Source organism: Microcebus murinus, chromosome 4 (genome assembly GCF_040939455.1).
Source record: "Microcebus murinus isolate Inina chromosome 4, M.murinus_Inina_mat1.0, whole genome shotgun sequence".
Lineage (NCBI taxonomy): Eukaryota > Metazoa > Chordata > Mammalia > Primates > Cheirogaleidae > Microcebus > Microcebus murinus.
In genome coordinates, this window is record NC_134107.1 from 10,110,756 (window position 1) to 10,131,373 (window position 20,618).

The window sequence follows — 20,618 nt, forward strand, 5'->3', positions numbered from 1 at the left end:
CTGCTGACCTCAGAACAAATGTGGGAAGAAGAGAAAGTAACACTGCTCCGGAGTTCAGAGCAAACCCGCCTTATTCATTAGGAGAGAGTGGACGCTCTGAGTGCCCTGCGGAGCGTCAGGGTGGGGCTGAATGCTGCTCATTGTGGGGCAGCCTCGATGGGGACACACAGGAGGTGGAGCAAGAAAAAAGCTCTGCACGTGCTGTGGGCTTTCTCCACGCCCCACGCTGGGTCACGTGTTCTCATCATCCATGAAGGAGCCCCTTGACTTCTGGGCCACTGTGTGGAGGGAGCCTCGAAGCCTGGGGCCTTGCTGAGCCCGAGGGTGAGTCCGATGGGGCTGGAGCAGGACCAGGGGCTTTGTGGACCACATGGTTGGTCGAAATTACTGAACTTGGTGTTTGAATCAGAAAAGCAGCCATGGCCAGTACGTCAGTGAATAGATGTGGCTGTGTTCCAGAAAGCTTGCTTTACAGAAAGAGCTGGACACAGGGTCTGGCCCAAGGCCATGGTGGCTGAGTCCACGTGGAAAGCTTCACCTCCTGGCTTTGCTGCTTGGTGCATGTGTGACCTTGACCAGAATGTCCCTGAACCTGTGCCCTTTTCCGATGGGGGCTGACGGTACTGTTGGTGATGCTGGAATGAGCTGGTGCAGCAGCTGGCTCGCTGCCTCAATGGGGCACGTACTCAGTAGATATCAAACGTGCATCTAGCTTATAACTGCAGCATACGTGTGTGTTTCAGTTTGTTAGCAAAATAAATATTTTTTGTCCTGATTCTTGGGTCATGTGGTATGTAAATTCTCAGTTTAGTAGGGCAACTGTTGCCAACCGTCTCCACATAAGCGGGTCTTATGAACTGTGTCGCAGGCTGCCGACTCTGTGTCCTTTCTTCACAGTGATCAATTGTGTCAGAAGCCTCCGCCTATGGCTGGGGTTTGTGGGTGGCTTCCTAGGGGACCCAGGGCTGGGGTGGGCAGTGGACCTGCAGGGGCTTGGACAGCTCGAGGCTGCGGTTCCCTCCAAGAGCTGAGTGCCCCTTTGTCAGCTCTTAGGTTGGGTGGGTGGCTTTCTCCTTAGTGCCTGCAATGGGAGGAGATGAAGAGCCGTGCTACTGTTTGGTGTATAATGCTGTGTTTTTGGACCCTGTTCCAGTCAGCTGTCGGCCATGAGTACCAGTCAAAACTTTCCAAGCACTGCTCACAAGTTGACTCGGTGCGGGGCTTCGGAGGCAAGTTCGGCGTGCAGATGGACAGAGTGGATCAGGTGAGCATGTGCAGGGGGAGGCAGTTGGGAAAGGGGATGTCTCCGCAGAGCAGAGCTACCATCTGCATGACATGCTACTGCCGTGCATGTCCTCTGGGCCACATGCAGTAGCACATAGGTGCACTCCGACTCCCCTGGACTACGTGGGGGCCGCCAGACCCAGGGACTCCAGGGCCCTTCCCCTCCCTGGATGCTCTGGGAGCCTAGGCCACTGGGTGGGGAAGCAGGACAGCGACGTGTTTGCTGTAGCGGTCCATCTGGTCACTCTTCTCTGAGTGCCCCCGGTCCTGGACAGCCTTAGATTTGTCCAAAAATGTGCCAGCGGGGACCAGCTCTGCCCTCCTTTCCCACGTGTGTCGCTGTGACAAGGTGACAGTCAGAGCCTGTGCTGTGGAGCGTGATGCACACTGGGTGTCCTGGGCTCAGGCTTAGCATCCAGATGTGGCTGTTCCAGGCCTGAGCCTGTTCTCGGATTCTCTTCGGCTTGGGGCTGTCAACCCCTTTGTTTTCTAATGAAATAGGATCCTGGAATGAGCCACTGCAAGCAGCAGACCTGGACAGACCTCAGTTTGCGTTTGGCTTTGCGACACATTAGCTGTGTTCTGAATTAACGTGTGTATGATGTGGCGGTGATGATACCTACCTCACGGGTCCGTGTGCAAGTGGGTGTGACTGTGTTTGCCCGTGTTGGCGCCTGGCCTGCGGGTGGCGTGCACAGTAGCTGTTCCTGTTTTGCTTGCTGAATTAACATTTTTTTCTTAGCATGGCTTATTGAAAAGGGAGTTTATGTGTGGCGTACGGAATAGTTCCAGATTGGCGTTGTGTGGCTGAAATGAATCAACTGAGCACACTCTGCAGCAGTGTGCTGGGAGGGCAGGTCACCGTGGGGACAGCTTGGCCTATGTAGCTCACTGGGCTTTCTGGAATGTTTTGGGGCACATAAACTCAAAGCACCAGAGCTTTTGCATTAATTTCACTTGTGTTTGCCTCAGGAAACCACAGGCCAGAAATAACATTGTGTTTTTAAAAATTTCATGTATGTTGCGAACTTAGAGGGATTGTTTTGGAGACATTTAAAAATGCATTGTCCTGTCCTCCTTTGTCTTTTGGTGACCACAGTCTGCCGTGGGCTTCGAATACCAGGGGAAGACCGAGAAGCACGCGTCCCAGAAAGGTGAGGCATGGAAGGTGCAGAAAGCACCTGCGGTCGGCTGGGCCTTAGAGCCACAGTCACCTGGAGCCTGTTTCTCTGGAGAATGGGCCGTGGCCACAGCAAAGACTCTTTCTCCTTTAAGTTTCTGGGTTGCCAGGAAACCATAAGATGTGTATGTTCCCGTAGCGCAGCGCGGACCCGTGGAGCCCTGGCATCCGGCGTCATGGTGCGCCTCCCACCTGCAGCAGAAGCCGCCCTCCCTCCATCTGGGCAGCTCTGCTCTTAGAAAAGTTATCACTCTGGCTTGGGTGGCAAAAAACTGCCTTCTCTCCCAAGGATAGAAACCAGAGTTGTTAAATTCTCGTTTTCGTTATAGAGGTACCATCTGATCTTACCATGGTGGTAATGAATCTTTATCATGTCATACTAGTCTCTAAAGCCGTTTTTAAAGAACGAAAGCATATCACTTTCTGAAAGTCCTCTGTGTGTGGTTTGCAAGCTTCATTAATTCTGCCTCTCGTGTGTCATCACGTAATCCGGGACACAAACTCTCAGCGCTCAAACGGTCCAGGTGCAGTCTCGGTGTTGGTAGCTGCCACTGGGCATGGGGGAAGACTCAGGACTTTTCTGTAAAGTGTCAGCTGCGGAGCTTTCTTCGTACTCTAACCTGTACTTGAACAGTTAACGTTCAAGTGGGTCCTCGGCTTCATCCCCCTCAATGCGAAGGGCCTGCCCTGCACCAGTGGAAAGGGACCAGTGCTCCTTCGTGCACATTGTCACCTGTGTGGTACAGTGGGTGGCTTGTGTGTTTTTAAAATGTGTGCTTGATGTCTCTGGGAGTCGCAATTTCCAGACGCTTCTGTTTTGCATAATTTAACAAAAAGGGGCGATCGAGTTGGTCCTCAGCCTCACATGCTGACTGCTGCCCTGTCTCCTCAGACTACTCGAGTGGCTTTGGTGGTAAATACGGCGTGCAGGCTGACCGTGTAGACAAGAGTGCTGTGGGCTTTGACTACCAGGGCAAGACGGAGAAGCATGAATCACAGAGAGGTATGGGGGCACTGCCCGGTCTTTGCTCATGTGTCTGCAGACACAAAGGGATGTACTCCCTGATGTAAGCTGGGTCACGTTCATCATGTATAAGTGCTCTTATTTATTTATTTTCTTTACTTAACTGATTTGGAGTTCTCTTCATGTCAGAATATATGGACTTTTCCTGTTTTTAATGGCTGCTCACCTCCCCCCCCACAAAGATTCTGTAGTCTATTTAAGTGTTCCTATTTTGAATGTGCAGTTAAGGTTATTTCCACTTTTTTGAGGAATACAGTGAATATTGAATACAGTGAATATTCTCATGCCTGTGCCTTACACATGAGTGAATATTCAGAAGACTCAATTCCCAGAAGTAGAATTGCTGGGTCAAAGCATAGTGAATTTGCAGTTTTGAGAGATACTGCCACATTGTCCTCAGAGGTTGTGCTGCTCTGTCCCTTCACCATGACATGCCCTGTGAATGAACGGTCACTCGAAGAGCCTTTCCTGGAGCTGCAGTAGTCCTGACCTCTTGGTTCCGCTGCACCGTTTGTTTTCTTTGGCCTACACCTTTACATTTTTAAAAATAGCAGCCAACATTTGAAAACTGAGAACTTCGATATTTAAAAGTCCAGGTTTTTTTTTAAGAAAACACCACTGAAAGTTCTGGCCACGCGGGCTTGACATTTCCCCGAGGAAAGCGCTAGCGGGCCTGGGGCAGCTCAGCCTGGAATCCGCTGTGAGGCTCCCCGGGCCCATGCTGCGGCAGGTTAGTTTGCTCTGCTTTCTCTTCTCTCTCTTCCCGGGGAGTGAACCGTCCTCTTTTGCTAGTCTGCGCAGGGCGAGGCAGGGCCTTAGCGGGTGGCGTGCAGGGAAGCCGTGCAGACGCATCTCTGGGGAGTCTGGGCGCCCAGGCCCAGGTGCCGCGGCAGGTTCAGGCTCCTCTGGTGCCTTGGCCCTTCCCTCCTGGGACTTGATCTCTGGGTTCTATGCCATTAAAGGTCCAGGAGAGAGTCATGCTTTATTGTCAAAATAACATGCTAAATGACTCCATTCTCCATAGAATGATGTTTCTGGAAGTTGCACTCTGCGCAGCCTTTTTCCTCGGGGACCCTTCCCGGCACCCTGCTGCTCTGGGTCATCCTCATCCCAGAAGCCCTGTTACAGTGACCAACGCCGGCTGTCTCTCGGGGTGAAGGATGATGCTGCAGTTATTAATCTGTTATCTTTGCCACTCTGTATTATTATACATAAGTAGTACCCTTGAATACTGTCCAGGTTGCTCAGTGATCTTACAGTGAGCCGGACTTTTGTTTTATTTTTTTAATTAGCGATAAAAGTACTTTCTTAAAGACTGCTAAGACCCTAGCATGTTGACTGATTTTGTTGCTCGTTTTTAAATGGTGCTTTTTTTGGTATCGTTTTAGATTACTCTAAAGGTTTTGGTGGCAAATACGGTATTGACAAGGACAAAGTGGACAAGAGTGCCGTCGGCTTTGAGTATCAGGGGAAGACTGAGAAGCACGAATCCCAGAAAGGTGCCTTAAGTTTTATGTCATTCTCCAGCTAGCAGCTATTAACGTGACAGGTGTTAGCCAGAATAGAAAAGGAAAACAACCCTTAAAGTAGATAATCTTTTTAATTAAGTATTCAACTTTAACACAGCAAATCCAGAACATAGCTGTGCAATAAGAAGTCAAATGTTTACACTTTCGTTGGCTGGCAGACCCCAGCAGAGTTGCTTATGACAGTGGCCATGCACCGCACGTCTATGTTGTCAGTGTTGAGACGGTGCCGCCTCCCGGTGCTGGCAGAAGCTGCATGCATTGGAACTGCTTCTGGGGGTGGGGTCCCATCTGTGTCTAGTCACAATACTGAGATTCTAGGCTCTTTTCCTGGCCACTGCACGGAGGCCCTCTTACTGGATATTACCTGAAGCTTCACCAAAGATCCAGGAAGGAAAGGATAGATTTAGTGAGTTGTGTGTATTTAACTGCATTGAACATACTTTCTACCTGTGACCCAGGCTTCCAGTTACTGATAGATTGTGGCCTTTTATGTGTATGTAGACTATGTGAAAGGGTTTGGAGGAAAATTTGGTGTGCAAACAGACAGACAAGACAAATGTGCCCTTGGCTGGGATCACCAGGAGAAATTACAGCTGCATGAATCCCAAAAAGGTACATTCACTTTGACTACTCGTACTCAAGATCAGTTTAGAAGTGTGTTTTCGTTCATTCCTAGGTCAATTGATATGTGTTGTGTTTGCTTTGTTGTCACAGTGTTGTGCTTCACTGTTTGAAGTTGTCCTGTGCCTTCTATGGTGTCAGAAACCCCTCAGCTAGCGTGGGGGTGACCCCTGCCCTCTCACATGGGAGGCCTGCAGGGCTGCACGACAGGGGATGGGTTTACCTGGGGTCAGGAGACTTGGGCCAGCGCCTGCAGCACTCTCTGCCACGCTGTTTGTTTGCTGCCCTCAGAGTGTGGCACAAAAGCCACAGTGTCCTGGTCCATGGTTTCTTGTTTGTAAAGTGGCAGGAGACTCTTCCTTGTGGGACCCTGCCTTGGGAGAGGGAGTCCTAGGGGACTGAAAACCTTTCAGTGTAACCCGGACCTGAGCAGGGGTCAGGCACACCCATCCTTGAAGCCAGCACAGCGGGGTGGGGGCTCCCCTGTGTGGCCGTGTCTGTGTGTCTCTATGCAGACGTGGGGGTGCATTCTCTTTCTGCAGCGTGGGTAGGACCCTAGCAACGACCCTCCAAGCATGGAGTGGCTTTACTGAATCACTTAAAATATAGTGCTTAGCCTGTTTCGGATCATGGCTGAAGTGTTCAGATGTTAAGTTTGTTCTTCAACCTTAACCTTCAAAGCCAACTTCTGACTGTGAGGCTGGGAGCAGGTTCTTTAAGGCCCTAAACTCAGCAGAGCTCTTGCTTTCTGGAAACAATGTATTTGATCATTGCCATGCTCAGATAGTTCTAACCCAGCTTGTGTTTCCTCTCTTGGTTGTTTTCTCCACTGTCGCTTGTGGACTTTCAGATTATAAGACTGGTTTCGGAGGCAAATTTGGTGTTCAGTCCGAGAGGCAGGACTCCTCTGCTGTGGGGTTTGATTACAAGGAGAAGCTGGCCAAGCACGAGTCCCAGCAAGGCACAGTCGCCCCCCAGTCTCCTCCTTCCCCCCTTTGAGTGCAGCCACTTCTAGCACAGACTTCAGGGTCACCATCAGAGCCTGCAACACAGTGTTCTTAAGTCACCAACTGTATGCTGCCAGGGCTGCCGGGTGTAGTAAACCCACTTTTGTGTTAGGTGTAGTAACCTTGGGAATTTTCCTGTCTTTCCCATGCACTTTTTCCCTTATGGCCTTTACGATTTGTGTTTGGTAAAACGTGGCAGTTAGTCTGCAAGTTTTATCATTCTAACCCCACTACGTGTCCAGTTTCTGGAATGGGGCATCTCTGATCTGCTCTTGACCGTGGCTGCTGTGAGTCATTGAGTCACTGAGATGAGGAGAGACCCGTTTGGTTCAACCAAACCACTGACCTGCAGAGCCGAGGCTGATGGCAGGGAGGGCCAGGACACAGGCACGTTCCGTGTGGTTTCTGTGTTGCATTTGTGGTGGTGTTTTTCCCAGGGATGGGTTTTTTTTTTTATTTTTTATTTGTTTGGGTGTGTTTGGTGACATTGTCTCCATGTAATATCCCCACACGGAGCCATGCATATGGACACAAAGCCAGCCAGTGCAGCTTTCCTTAGAGCAGTTGTTCCATTACCTTCAAGATTCGGAGGTGGTTATTAGAGCCTGGACACATAATTGGAGCAGCGGGAGTCCCCAGCCTTACAGGGCAGGCCTAGGCTTTGAGCCCGCAGTGTTAGAAGCACACGGCAGCTCTCTGCCGTGGGAAGGTAAACACACGTGGGGAGGGTCCCTTGAGCTGCATGGAGGAGGCCATTGGATCTCTGTGGCATTACCACTGCATGACAGTGTGACTTTCATGTGGATCTGTGTTGCTGCAACAGAAGTATTTGGCTGGCAGAATTTCCACATGGATTTTTTTTTTCTTTCAAAAAGCAAGAGAACAAACTGCGATTGAGCCTCTTTTTAGCGCTCAGTCGCGCAGGAGCACAGGAATCATGAGAATAAGCCCGTGCTGGTGCGGAAGACTGTGCTATTGAAGTGGCGCGTTGCAAAGGCCTGTCCCATGCCCTTCCCTCAGCTTAGTCCCCCTGCCTGCTGCCCGACACCCCCCTGCTCCTCAGGAGAATGCCCACGCATGCCACAGGCCTGCGCTCTGCCTCTCGCCCGCCTGCGTGCCCAGGGCCGGTGTCACGTGCGAAACTTGCCTTGCCAGTAAAGACAGCGTTGGCGGTCCTTGTTTCTTTCCACGCCGGGGTGCTCTCTCTTGGGCTGTTTCTGGTCTGTCTGCATGCATCGGCCATCAGCCCCATGCCTGTCCTCGAGCTCAGAGTAAAGGTTGTGTTTTGCCACATTGCAGACTACTCCAAAGGATTCGGGGGAAAATACGGGGTGCAGAAGGATCGGATGGACAAGGTAAATATTTCAGACCCGGGGTTAAGTATTTTCTGCCAAGTTCCGGCATTTATGGAACTCTTGGTGTATCAGCCTGTGGTCTCCTGGATGTTGGGTGGCTCATGGTTCTGGAAGTATACCCAGTTGCCGGGTGCACACTGTTCCTATCACAGATGGTCCTGTGCTCCTTGGGGCAGTGCTGTGGGGTAAGTGCTGTCACCGTCCCTCTTCCCCGGCCACAGCACAGTGATGAGTGGCTGGCCGCCACTGGGCCCCAGGTGTTTAATGTGAGTGCTTCAGAGGCATGTGGTCAGTTGAACTTCAAGTCAGATTGGAAATTGCATTCTCGGGTCACATCAGGCACATCATAAAGAGCCATATTGTGGTTGGTGGCTGCCGTCCATGGACAGTGCAGATCTCAGCCGTTAGTGTTCTCATGGCAGGTCTGAGGGACACTGCCAACCTGGGGCTGTCATCTTAATCACCAAAAGATGTTTCTATGGAAACATTTTCTCTCCCATCGAGGATTCCTTCATTTATCTTTTCACTTTTGGCTGGTTTCATAGCCTTGGTGAGTCAATGTTAAGCATATGAAATGTTTGTTTTTTTTTTTTTCATCCGTAATCCAATGCTTTAAAAAATATTAGAGTTATCATTAGACTGTGTGTGGGGTTATCCAGACTGGCCGGCTGGACACTGTCATCTGCCTGTGTGACGAGCCGTGCCTGCTGTCTGTCTTGTATTGCGTCTAGCCATACAGACTCGAGCCCCGCCGTGCGCACTCCTATGCATGTGTGGCCTGGGGTCACAGGCGGCAGGGCTGCCCTCACAGGGCTCTGCTGCCATTGGGCTCTCTGCTGACCTCGTAGACAGTGTTGCCCAGTGGACTCTCCCCGTGGCCAGGGCTCCTGATGTGGGTCTTGGGGGCTCAGAGGAGGGCAGGAAGCTGGGCTGAGGAGTGTGGGGGAGTGATAGCCTGACTCAGTCCTGAGGGGTGGGTGGGGACCCAGTTAGGACAGATTCTGAAGAAGGCCCAAGCTGCAGAGCTCAGTAAGGGGTGAGGGGCTCAGTGGTCTCTTGGAGAGCCCCACAGAGCATGGAAGGCTTTGCGCTGCATGAGGTGATGGATGTGAGCGGCCCTGGAAGGGGTCAGCGGGCAGGGGACACTAGCGGGAGCCCCCGGCCAGTGAGCAGACTGGATCGTGGGGATGGCCTGGCCCGGATATAGTTGTGAGGAGAGAAGATCAGATGCCAGAGGTACCCAGGTGCAGAGTGACAGGGCTTGGTGTTAGGCTTCGAGGGGAGTAGGGGAGGGAGGAGTGAGGGTGACCTGAGGTGGACATGGGGCAGCTGGCGAGGTGGGAACTTAGGAGGAGGGACTTGGGTGAGTCTGCATATGGCCAGCACGTAGACGGAACTGGGACAGCAGGGAGAGCGTGCAGAGTGGGGGGCTCCGGGTCTGCACCCCCATGATGCTAGTGATCAGATGGTCAGAGGAGACTGGGTAAAGTGATCCAGCACGGGGGAAAGGGCTCAGGGAGGTGGCCTGGAACGGGTGGAGGGAAGGAGCTAACTGTGGGTGAGTCAGAGGTTATGACTTTGTGGCCAGAAGTTGAGGAAGTGTCTATATCGTGGGTGTCTGTGGTCAGAGTTGATGGTAATGACAGTGACCGCTGACCTCACAAAGACAGGGAAGGAAGTGTGTGAGGGGCCACCTTCGGTGTTGGGAGGAGGTTTGCTATTTGTTGTGGTCTGCCTCCATCCATGCTGTGAGGCCAGTCCCCTGCAGCGGTCCCTGCAGGGGTGTGCTGGCAGGTGCAGGATCGGAGAGGCCGGTGGCCTTGCCTTCGGATGGGTGTGAGCAACTCAAGGGCCTGGACGTGGCCCGACAGGGACATAGGTGCTAGCTGTGCAGAGGGCTGGTGCGGGTAGAGGGAAGGCGGCAGGGTCGGAGCAGAGAAGGCCTGAGAGGCGGGTGAGCCTCTGGGCAGACCGTCCTGGTCAGGAGGGGCCTGGGTGGTGGGACTGCTGCAGTTTTTGAGCCCTAAATGTTGCGGTCAGAAGTAATGAGATGTAGGATGCAACTGAGGACAGCTGTCGGTTTCTAAGGCCCCTGCTGGTCTGCGCCTGCATCGGCCGGTACGTGTCAGGCCATGGCCCTGCACAGCAAGCAGGTATGACCGTGCTTGCTGGGAAGCGGAGGATCAGTCCAACAGAGGCCCACGTGTGTCCCGAGTGTCCTTCCAGGCGCTAAGTTTCAAGGCCTCTCTTGGTGGCGAGGGAGTTGGAAGGCTTAAGGAAGTACTCAGGACGGATTTGTTGATGGAGCAGATGGAGAGAGAGAGGGGTGGTTTTTATTTTCGCGCTCACTCATGGTCACCAGCAGGTGTGTGTGGTAATGTTTGTCATGCCTCAGTTGCTTTGCGGAGTGGAGAGGTGGAGCTGAGTGTGCTGGGCTGTCTGGTTGGGTCTCGTGGAAGATCCGGGAGGCCTAAGCATTGCGTCAGGTAGGAGCCACGGGGGGCCATGACGGAAAGAGAAAAGTGCCTTCCTGATTCCTTCTCCTGTCTCCGTAGAACGCGTCGACCTTTGAGGATGTCGCCAAGGTGTCCCCTGCTTACCAGAAGACAGTGCCTGTTGAAGCTGGTGAGTCTTAGCAGACCCCCAGAAGCACTGCGTGGTTTTCCCAGGAAGAAAGTCCACGCTGTGTGGTTTTTCTGCACAGGAAAGTGCCGAGGGGAAAGGGATAGTTTGTGAAAGGGAGCCAGGAGCAGACGGGGCGTTCCTGGAGAGCGTGGTGGTTGCTGCATATTTTGGGGAAAGAAATTGACAATCCTTTTGACGAAGATGCTCTTTGCTCCTGGAGAGGTGAAGGGACATCTGCAGGCACAGCACTGTGGGGCTGTTTCAGTGGGGTCTGTTTGGAAGGCACTTCTCAAGTCAGAGAGGGCTAAGTGCACGCCTGCACTGCCGATGACAGGGCTCTGGGAGCAGCTCGGGCACACCCACTGCTCCCTGAGCCAAGCAGCCATGGCCACGACCGGAGGAAGGTGTTGTGACATCTGTGCACAGACAACAGGAGACGTCTGCTCTGCTTCACACTCGTGGGCCGTTGACCAGGCAGCTCGAAATCCTTCCTTTCGGTTGTCTGCTAGGCTCACAGTGCAATCAGATGTGGGCCTCGCCCTGAAGAGAGAATCGTTTAGTTGGGGAAAACATGAAACATGATAGCAAATGCTAAATTCACAATAGGAAGCTGAGAGCCTCTGTGCCGTGGGTGCCCTGATCCGAGAGGCTCAGGGCTCGTGGGCCCAGGACACTGACACACGCAAAAATTAGTGAGGGCCTCGGAGAGCTTTTGTTGATGTCGGTTGTATTTGTTGATATCTACTGTAGTAGACATTAGAGGAAAATTTTAAATTAATTTATTTGAAAAATAAGAAAAGTGTATACATGACACTTAATGAAAAAATGACTACATTTTTCTAAATAACAGGAGAGTGGGGATATTTTACCTTTTATAAATCTCTTGAATAGATGGCTGAATTCTTGTATCTGAGAATCTCACACCTATGGTCCCAGCTCCTCGGGAGGCTGAGGCGGGAGGATCGCCTGAGTCTAGGAGTTTAAGGTTGTAGTGAGCTGTGATGGCACTGCTGTATTCCTGGGCGATAGAGCAAGACCCTGTTTCTAAATGAATGAATGAATGAATGTTTTCTAGATTCAAGTTTTATAATAATTCTCTGTCCTACCAAGCATGTAGCACACCGTGATAGGCACAGAGGGCTGGCTCTGGGTGGCGGACTGAGCAGTAGCTTAGAGAAGCTTTCCCTTCTCAGTGGGGGCGACTGGGGTGGGTTCTAGGTGTTCTGAGGCCAGGTGTCCTCTCTCCTCCCTCTGTAGTGACCAGCAAAACCAGTAACATCAGGGCGAACTTTGAAAACCTCGCTAAGGAGAAAGAACAGGAGGACAGACGGAAGGCAGAAGCCGAGCGAGCCCAGCGGATGGCTAAGGAGAGGCAGGAGCAGGAAGAGGCCCGTAGGAAGCTGGAGGTGCGTGAGGAGGGTCCCCACCGTGCTCTCGACCGCAGACCTGCGCCAAGGGGGTGGGGGCTCTGGGGCTGCGCTTACTCTTTCCTGGGCAGGTCAGAAGGTTTTCACTGGGGAGTGTGTTTAGCTCCCATTTGAGGCTCTCCTGCAAGTTAGGAGCTGTACATATGGTCTCTGGCCTGGTCGATCCAGCCCCTGGTGACGGCCCGCTGCACTGCCCTGTTCATGACTGTCACTGGGGGACACCGGCATGCATCCATGTGTGCTTGCCCCCGTCTGGGTGGCTGGCCACTGGGAAGGCATTTCCTTGTGCCTCGCTGGGTGTGGGCGGGGAATCTAACCCATGCGATACAGCTGTGCTGGTGAAGCTGCCGCGTGTAATCCCGCAGCCAGGGGCCTCTGCACTGTGGCTGGTGGGCCCGGGTGTCCGGACACCCGAGCTTCTCCTGCCCAGCCCGGGTCCTGCTCCTCTAGGGGCACACATGGGACACGCTGGTACCGTGGGTGTTCCTGGCGAGTGGGGATTTACGACGGTTTTGGTGGATGTGCAGGTCAGGGATGGGCACAGATGCCAAGAAGTGTGCTGGGGTCTCCAGCCCTTGCAGTGTTCTTTTTAACAAGACTGACGCCGCTGTGGCCGTCCCAGTCTTGGCCTGCTGCAGAGGGAGCAGTGGGAGCGTTTGTGATGGCCGGATGGGGCTCAGACCCTGCTTCTGCCTGCCCAGCTGTGTGGCGCTGGGCATGCCGCCTCACCTCTTGTGGGCCTCCGCTTCCTCTGTGGTGGCAGCAGGCTGTCAGTGTGTGTTTCTTGTTGCTGCTCTGGTAAATCACAGACGTGGTGGCTTGAAACCACACATGGGTTCCCTCACAGGTCCGGAGGTGGACGTCCTAACTGATGCCGGCAGGGTTGTGTTTGTTCTGGGGGCTCTTGTGGCCCCTCCCCGCGCCCCTCCAGCCTCCACTCTCTCAGCATGTCTGCCCTGCCTCTCTCACTCCTCCCCCTTACCACGACCTAGAGTCACATCGGGTCCACCCAGACAGTCCAGGAATCCCCCATCTCAGAATCTTTCGCCTTATCATGTCTGTGGTCCCTTTGGCCGTGGAAGGCCACGTGTTCACAGGATCTGCAGCTTTGGAGGCCACTATTCTGCCTACCACAGTCCACCCTTGGATGGCCCCCCCAATTCATGTTCATCCCACATACAAAACATATGCACCCTTTTTAGAGGTCCTAAATGTCTCAGCCCGTGGCAGCATCAGCTTAAGGCCCAGAGTCATCTCCACCACGCAGATCAGGTACTGCTGGGGCTCAGCATCACAGCTCGGTGACTGCACTGGTGCATTCCTGACCACACTCTGCCACCCGTCCCTCGGGCCTGTGGTGGCAGCAGCAACGCAGTGAGCCACCATAGTCCTCTTCCTTGAGGCTGTTGGCTGACTGCACCCGCCCTCAGGTCCCCTGGGTGCTCAGCCTTGGTGCTCGGTGTCTCTGCTCCTTCACCGCGGAGGGTCTCCAGAGCTGGGGCCCGAGGCTTCCCCAACTCAGCGGGACTCTTGTCGCTGCCGAGCAGCGTGGTGGTGTCTTGACAGCCATTTGTTTTCACTGCCAGGAGCAAGCCCGAGCCAAAGCGCACACGCCACCTGCGTCCCCTGCCCCCCAGCCGGCCGAGGAGAGGCGGCCTCCGAGCCCTGTCTATGAGGTGGGTGTCTCCATCTGGTCTCCCGTGAGTCTCCGACTAGTCCAAGACAGGTTTCCTTCACGTAGCAGAAGCCTTGCTGGGCCGTGCAGAGGGGGAGGCTATGGCCTCTCCACTCCGTTCTGTGCCTGGGAGAGGGGTGGCCGCCAGTGTCTCCAGGGCAGGGGCTCTCCTCAGCGCTGTCCGAGGGGTAGTCCTTCAGGCCACGTGCCACCCTCCCCCCTCCGTGGCCCTGGACCAAGCCCCCCGCCACTGTCCTTCCTCATCCGCTGCCGTCTGGCTGCCTCTCACACGGTCCCTGTGAGGCCACCTGCTACCACCTCATGAGAACGGTTGGTCTGCCTCTCACTTGCTTTCCGCCTTGTTGGATGCTGGCCACGTTCCCTTCTGGAAATCCCGTCCTCCCTGGGTGGCAGGATGCTGCCCCGACGCGGTCCCACTCCCACGGCTGCTGCTCTTCACCCCACTCCTCCCTCCCCACCTCCTGAAGGAGTGTTCTCCAGATGCCGCCTGGCCCTTCTCAGTGTGGTCATTGGTGTGCAGTGACTCCCTCACATGTGTCCCCAGTGTTCTTTCCTCATACCTGAGTGACTAAACTGACTGCCTGAAGTCTAGTGTCCTCAGGCTCTGAGACCCCCCTCCCCATGGGTGCAGCTGCCCCCACCACCCCTGCCACCTGTGACCACGTCCAGCTGGGCCTGGCCCCTCCCCTGCAGCCTCTGTCCTGGTCCACACAGTCACCATCTCTCACCTGGGAGTCAGTGATTAGCAGGGGACACCAGCTGAAGTCCCGAGGAGGTCCTCGAGCCCATGGAGAGCTGTGGAGGTGGCCAGGGCCAGGGCCTGGCCCCCAGCTGGGCCATGGTCTCATCCCCTTTCTCAGCTCTCACTGCTGTGTCCTCTGCCTGTGCTTTATTCCGCCAGACCCCAGGCGGATGCGGCCATGGCCTCATAGCTTGTCACTTAGTGATAAGAGGCCTTGCACTGTCTGGCCGGCACTGAACTGAGAAGCTGGTCCTTTGGCGAGCAGGCCAGTGACACGTAGTCCCTGGTGGGTAGGAGGGGCCCACGTGATGGGGATGCTGATGTTGGAAGGTCGCAGCTCAGCCTGGGCTGCCACACTGTGACTTGGCCTACAGCCTCTCCCCTCTGCAGCCGGGGCCATCTTACCCAAGGGATGCTCTGACCCTATTGCTGCCTGCTGTTAACCCTGCTGCGGTCCCCAGTGCCTGCCGTGGGGGTGGCGGCACTCTGCATGGACTTGCAGCAGCTCTTCCTGCCTGGTTACACCCATAGACAGCCAGCTCTTGGCCGCTGCCTCTTGTAGGAGCCCCATGTGTGCAGATCTGGGCTGTCTGCTGTGCTTTCTCTAACCCTTGGAGGGTCCTTCCCATAGCCCCTGGTGAGAACATGGATGCCAGCCCTGTTGGAGATGGGCAGGCAGATCAGAATGTCCTCAGGGCTCAGAAGTTACCGGGGTGTAAGTGGAGAGGTGTTTATTTCTAGAGAACCTTTGCACTTGAATGCAGCTCTTTGCACAGAGGGTTTGGCCCGAACAGATACCGTCTGCAGGCTTGGCTGCTCAGGCAGGGCTGGGATGACATGGAAAAGCTGCCGTCAGGGGTGGGGTGGGCAGTTCAGGGCAGGAAGGCTGATGGCCTCAGCGATCTGAAAAAAGAAAGTGCCAAATCTAACCCAAGAGACTCTCGGCCACAGGCCACAGCACAGGAAGGGGCGTGGCTCCTGCTAGGCGGCGTGGGCTGTCGTTACTCCAGGGCTGGGGAAGGTTGGGCTGTGCGGGAGGTCTGGATCCTCAGGAGGAGATGGCACTGGGACTCTGAGCACGAGTTTCCATGTTGAAAATCCAAGCATGCTCAGTGTGCTTGTGGGTTGGCCTCCTCGTCCCATGTCTGTTTCCTCCGTCTTCACTGGGGCTGGAAGATGGTCCGTGTGTTTCTGTCAGCGGGGGCAGCGTGGTTGCTGCTTTGTAGAGGCCAGCATGGGCCGCACGAAACGTCCATTTGCCACTTCCCCAGGACGCAGTTTCATTCAAGGCAGAGCCGAGCTACAGAGGCCCTGAGAGCGGGAGGGAGCCGGAGCCGGAGCCTGTGTACAGCATGGAGGCCGCCGACTATCGGGAGGCTGGCAGCCCACAGGGCCTGGCCTACGCCCCAGAGGCCGTCTACGAAAGCACAGTGGCCCCTGGCCACTACCCAGAAGGTAATGGTTGTCCCACATTCCAGTGCTCTTCCTGGGGTGGGGTTTATCCTGAGCTGCCTGTGTGTCCCCTGTGAAGAGTGTCCCATTCATTCACCTGCCCTGCCTCGGCTCGGGCCTCTGTCCCTGGCGGGGTGCTCCAAGAGGGCTTTAAGGTCTTCTATACGCTTTGAAGGTTTTATAGCTATTTCAGGCAGAGAGACACTAAAATCGGTCTTGTTTTATTTTTAAAAATGAGGTTTCATTTCATATATTTAGGCTTAACGTAAGCACTGCGTCCCACTTGGAGTGCTGTGAAAGTGGGTAGCAGAGAGGGTTAGCTGCCTGGCTAGGCAGGTTGACTGCCTGAAGTCTTGTGTCCTCAGGCTCTGAGACCCCCGTCCCCATGGGTGCAGCTGCCCCCACCACCCCTGCCACCTGTGACCACGTCCAGCTGGGCCTGGCCCCTCCCCTGCAGCCTCTGTCCTGGTCCACACAGTCACCATCTCTCACCTGGGAGTCAGTGATTAGCAGGGGACACCAGCTGAAGTCCCGAGGAGGTCCTCGAGCCCATGGAGAGCTGTGGAGGTGGCCAGGGCCAGGGCCTGGCCCCCAGCTGGGCCATGGTCTCATCCCCTTTCTCAGCTCTCACTGCTGTGTCCTCTGCCTGTGCTTTATTCCGCCAGACCCCAGGCGGATGCGGCCATGGCCTCATAGCTTGTCACTTAGTGATAAGAGGCCTTGCACTGTCTGGCCGGCACTGAACTGAGAAGCTGGTCCTTTGGCGAGCAGGCCAGTGACACGTAGTCCCTGGTGGGTAGGAGGGGCAGAGAAGGTGCGTCAGGGCGGGCGGGGCCTTTTACCTTCCTCCTCAGGTGATGAGATTTCTCACCTCACTTTCCATGACAAAGGCCCTCCCTAAGGATGCTGAGTTCTCCTGCTGTAGGAGTTATGTGGCGAGGATGGCTGCAGTACCCACCAGGGCACCATAGTCACTGGAGTTCTGGGAACCTGCCCTGAAAGCTGGAGACCTTTTCCTGTTTCTAGAGGCTGCCTCGGAGTAGAGCTGGCCCACACTGCAGTTTCTTTCCTGACCGGTTCCCCCACCCCTAGTCTTAGCAAGCGTCATCTATAAAAACATTAAGACGGGCGAGTGGACGGGTGGGACTTGAGCTGCGCTCAGGCCGTCTGTCTGCTTGCAGAGGAGAACGCCTACGACGAGTACGAGAACGACCTGGGCATCACGGCCATCGCCCTCTATGACTACCAGGCCGGTGAGCTGCGTGGAGTCGGGGCTGCCGCACACTCCCTGCGCGTCTTCTAGGGACTTCTCTTATGAGAATCGACTTTTGGTGCATTATTACGATTTTTAGAAGTACTTTGTGGGAATAGTCTCAGGATTATTTATGGAAAAGTTGCAAGTGCAGTGCCAAGAGCTCCCCTCTCTCTCCCAGCCTGATTCCGTCCTCTGCACACAACGCACCCCTGTTATCTGTAGTCTTTCCCTGAACCCTCGGAGAGGTGCAGGGCTGCTCCTCCGCCCCTAAAGACCCTGCCTGCACTGCCCGGGACCAAGGCCACCGCCCCACAGGTGCCACGGAGTTGTCTTGTCCCTGCCAGTCCCCTCCTCCTGCCCTTCGAGGCCCTGGCAATTTAGAAGGGTGGCCTCACGTCCCGCGCTGGGCTGTGCGCTAGTGGCAGGAGGGCCAGGGAAGCATATGGTTCTCCCTGGGGCTCACGTTGGCTCCATGGCGTCTGTCTGTCCGTTTGTCCCAGCCCATCTCGTGATTCACAGAGTCGCCCCTGACCCTCCGCGGGGACGAGTGTCTGTGGGTGGCTCAGGATGCACCATCCTGTTGTCCTCCTAGACTGCCGAGGCCACCCTGATGGTGGCCTTCCTGCCACATCCCTCCTCACTCACGCAGCCGACGCCATCCCGGCTGGAGGAGCTTCCCCTGCCGTCTGTATCCCTTTCACATGCGCATTCATTCACGCACTTGTGGGTCCTGGGACATTTCAGCACCTGTGTACTTTATAAAATGCTGTGGCTTCATCCTGCCACCTCCCATCCTGGCCTGTCACCTTTGGCTTCTCTCTAGGTGGCCCCTTTTCGTATTTGTAAGAACCCTTGGTGGTGCGCGGTGGTGCACACCTGTAATCCCAGCACTTTGGGAGGCAGGGGCACCACTGGAGCCCAGGAATTTGAGACCAGCCTAGGTGACATAATGAGACCCTGTCTCTACAAATATATATATATATATAGTCAGCTGGGTGTGGTGGCACATGCCTGTAGTCCTACTTGGGAGGTTGCCATGTGCTGTGATGTAGCCACTGCACTCCAGTATGCGCAACGGAGCAAGACCCTGGCCTCATAAAAAGCCTCTCCAGCTGTCCCTGCGCCCGCGTCACACACACCCAGGCCGTCCTTGGGGGGTAGGACACCCACCTCCTCTCTGCTGCCAGGAAGGGGGCGTGGGCGGGAGCGGAATTGCTGTGGCAGAAACCGCCCCTGAGGAAGTGAGTGCAGGTCGGGGCAGGGATTTCTTAGACTAGCTCTGCTGAATCTTTGTCACCGCCTGGCTCTGTTGCCGGAGCCACGCTTCCGGCCGACCAGGGTGCATGCACGTCAGCGCCTTTCTCTTTGCCCTTTTCCCCCAGCGGGCGACGACGAGATCTCCTTTGACCCCGACGACATCATTACCAACATAGAGATGATCGACGATGGCTGGTGGCGCGGGGTGTGCAAGGGCAGGTACGGGCTCTTCCCGGCCAACTACGTGGAGCTGCGGCAGTAGGCGGCGCCCGCCATCTCACCCTACACATCGGCCTTCCTTGGGCCTCGGGCCTCGGTCCTCGGTCCTCGGTTGATTGTTTTTTGTTTTTGTGGTTCTTTTTCTTTTCTTTTCTTTTGGTTTGTTTTATTTTTGGATGGTGGGGAGGGGAATATACATATTGCTTTTATATTTAATACTTTTGCTGATGCTTTTGAAAATGTTTATGCCACAGAATTTGCTAATATATTGTAATCATGTTCCTTAGGAGGACTTTGGTAATTGTTTTTATGCATTTAAGGTATTTCCTTTTTTGCCAAATTGACTGTCACGTGCAGCCACTTCAGGGGCCTTTAGTTCTCAGTAGCGCGTGTCCTCGTGGGCAGCCGCGATTGCCCAGGACGGACACGAGCTCTTCCAGGTCAGTGTCTGCGGCTGTCAGGCAGGAACGGCTGTCGGGTGAGGGGTCTCTGGGGTCCCTGTGTCTGGAGGAAGGGGCAGGGGCTGTGGGAGTTAGACTGGAGGTGCCCCGCCAGGGAGGAGAGGTAACCCTGCACATGTCATGCTGTGACAGCCCAGGGACCCCACCACTCTCCCGTTGCGGTGGCTCGGCTGGTCCTTGTCTCCACCCCACCCACCACCCGAGGCCCCAGTGGGGCTGCCGTGGGGCCTGTGCCCTGCCTCGCAGTGGCTCTGAGTCTTCACACACCCCTCCCTTGGCCACCTCCAGACCATGGCCCACAGCGACAGGCTCTGGGGCCTTACTGGTGAGGTTGCAGCTCGTGCTGGGCTTGACTTGCTGGCACGAGGCTCATATCTGGACTGTCACTTGAACAGTCTCTGGGCAGCCTGGGATGGCGTGTGTCCGTTGTGTGGCAAACTAGCCACACAGCTGTGGGAAGGCAGGTGCCTTCTGTGTTGTAAACTGCCAGAAACATCCTTCCCATCGAGGGGGTTGTGCTGTTTTTGCCAAAATATGTTCAATTACTGTAAAAGTTGATCAATTGACAGCTAAAAATAAGTGCAAATGAGTGAGTGTTCCTACCCAGGGTGCCCCGTGGCAGTTCTGACACTGCTGTGCCTGGGCACTGAGGCCACTTGCTGCCGGGGAAACGCATCTCCCTCCCAAGAAATCAGGGGCTGGACCAATCTGATCATGCACAGTCTGGTGGACAGTGTGTCTTTCCAAAAGATCATGTAGAAATGTCTCAGGTATTCGGGACATTTAGTGATTGTAATGCACGTGTTTTCTTCCCTGAAGTGCATTTCTGCATAATCCTTGCTTTACCACAATTAGGTCAGGTTTTATATGCAACTTATTGTATCTGAATTCCTGTAGCACACCTCATAGATATGATTTTTTTAAATTAAATACTCAGAATAAACTTTTTTTTGATCCACTTGCTTGGTTTGCTTTGGTCTTTGGTTACTCTGTTCTGCAGCTGAAGATGGCGCATGGGGGCCGCGCTCTCCCGGCCCCGAGGGGCAGACCCTCCTGTCATGCGTGCCACCCGCATTCTGCTTTACTTCTAGACAGCTGCAGACTCCTTTGAAAGAGGCATCTCATTAAAATGCACGTTTTGTAAGGTAAAATGTATTTACTCTCTGATCATTAATATTTTGGACAAAAATTCCAAGCAGAATAGGAAATTAGGTGCTTAAAAATCATTTCTGAAGTACAGTTCTCACCGTAAATCCCGGGCTAGCTGTGATGTAGCTGAATGTCTTATTTTCCTTAGAGGCACAGCAAGTTAAAGTCTGGGGGGACGGTGGCACTGAGCAGAGAGCTGGCGGGCTCGGGACCTCACACCTGGACGGGGAAGTGGCGGGAAGGCCAACTTCCATAACACAGGCCAGGTCTTTGGAGCCCCCGAGATGGGGCAGAGGGGCCTCGTGCTTCCGCCACCTGGCTGGACTCAGCTCCGT

The 20,618-nt window shown here is 54.5% G+C and overlaps 1 protein-coding gene across 7 annotated transcripts in view; it reads left to right on the forward strand.

The window, feature by feature from the left end:
• Positions 1 to 20,092, forward strand: part of CTTN (cortactin) — a 32,857-nt gene extending 12,765 nt beyond the window's left edge. For 4 of the 7 annotated variants that reach the window (XM_012757654.2, XM_012757656.3, XM_076001722.1 and 1 more), the window contains 13 exons: positions 1,154 to 1,264; positions 2,384 to 2,438; positions 3,357 to 3,467; positions 4,877 to 4,987; positions 5,519 to 5,629; positions 7,229 to 7,354; positions 7,945 to 8,000; positions 10,556 to 10,625; positions 11,883 to 12,031; positions 13,639 to 13,728; positions 15,762 to 15,945; positions 17,124 to 17,195; positions 18,580 to 20,092. In XM_012757654.2, the coding sequence (XP_012613108.1) occupies positions 1,154 to 1,264; positions 2,384 to 2,438; positions 3,357 to 3,467; positions 4,877 to 4,987; positions 5,519 to 5,629; positions 7,229 to 7,354; positions 7,945 to 8,000; positions 10,556 to 10,625; positions 11,883 to 12,031; positions 13,639 to 13,728; positions 15,762 to 15,945; positions 17,124 to 17,195; positions 18,580 to 18,716 (1,383 nt within the window). In that variant the 3' untranslated portion in view covers positions 18,717 to 20,092. Of the gene's footprint in view, positions 1 to 1,153; positions 1,265 to 2,383; positions 2,439 to 3,356; positions 3,468 to 4,876; positions 4,988 to 5,518; positions 5,630 to 6,488; positions 6,600 to 7,228; positions 7,355 to 7,944; positions 8,001 to 10,555; positions 10,626 to 11,882; positions 12,032 to 13,638; positions 13,729 to 15,761; positions 15,946 to 17,123; positions 17,196 to 18,579 lie in introns of all 7 variants that reach the window. The other 3 variants (XM_012757658.2, XM_012757660.2, XM_012757661.2) reach the window with 3 other exon arrangements.
• The last annotated feature ends 526 nt before the right edge of the window (positions 20,093 to 20,618 follow it).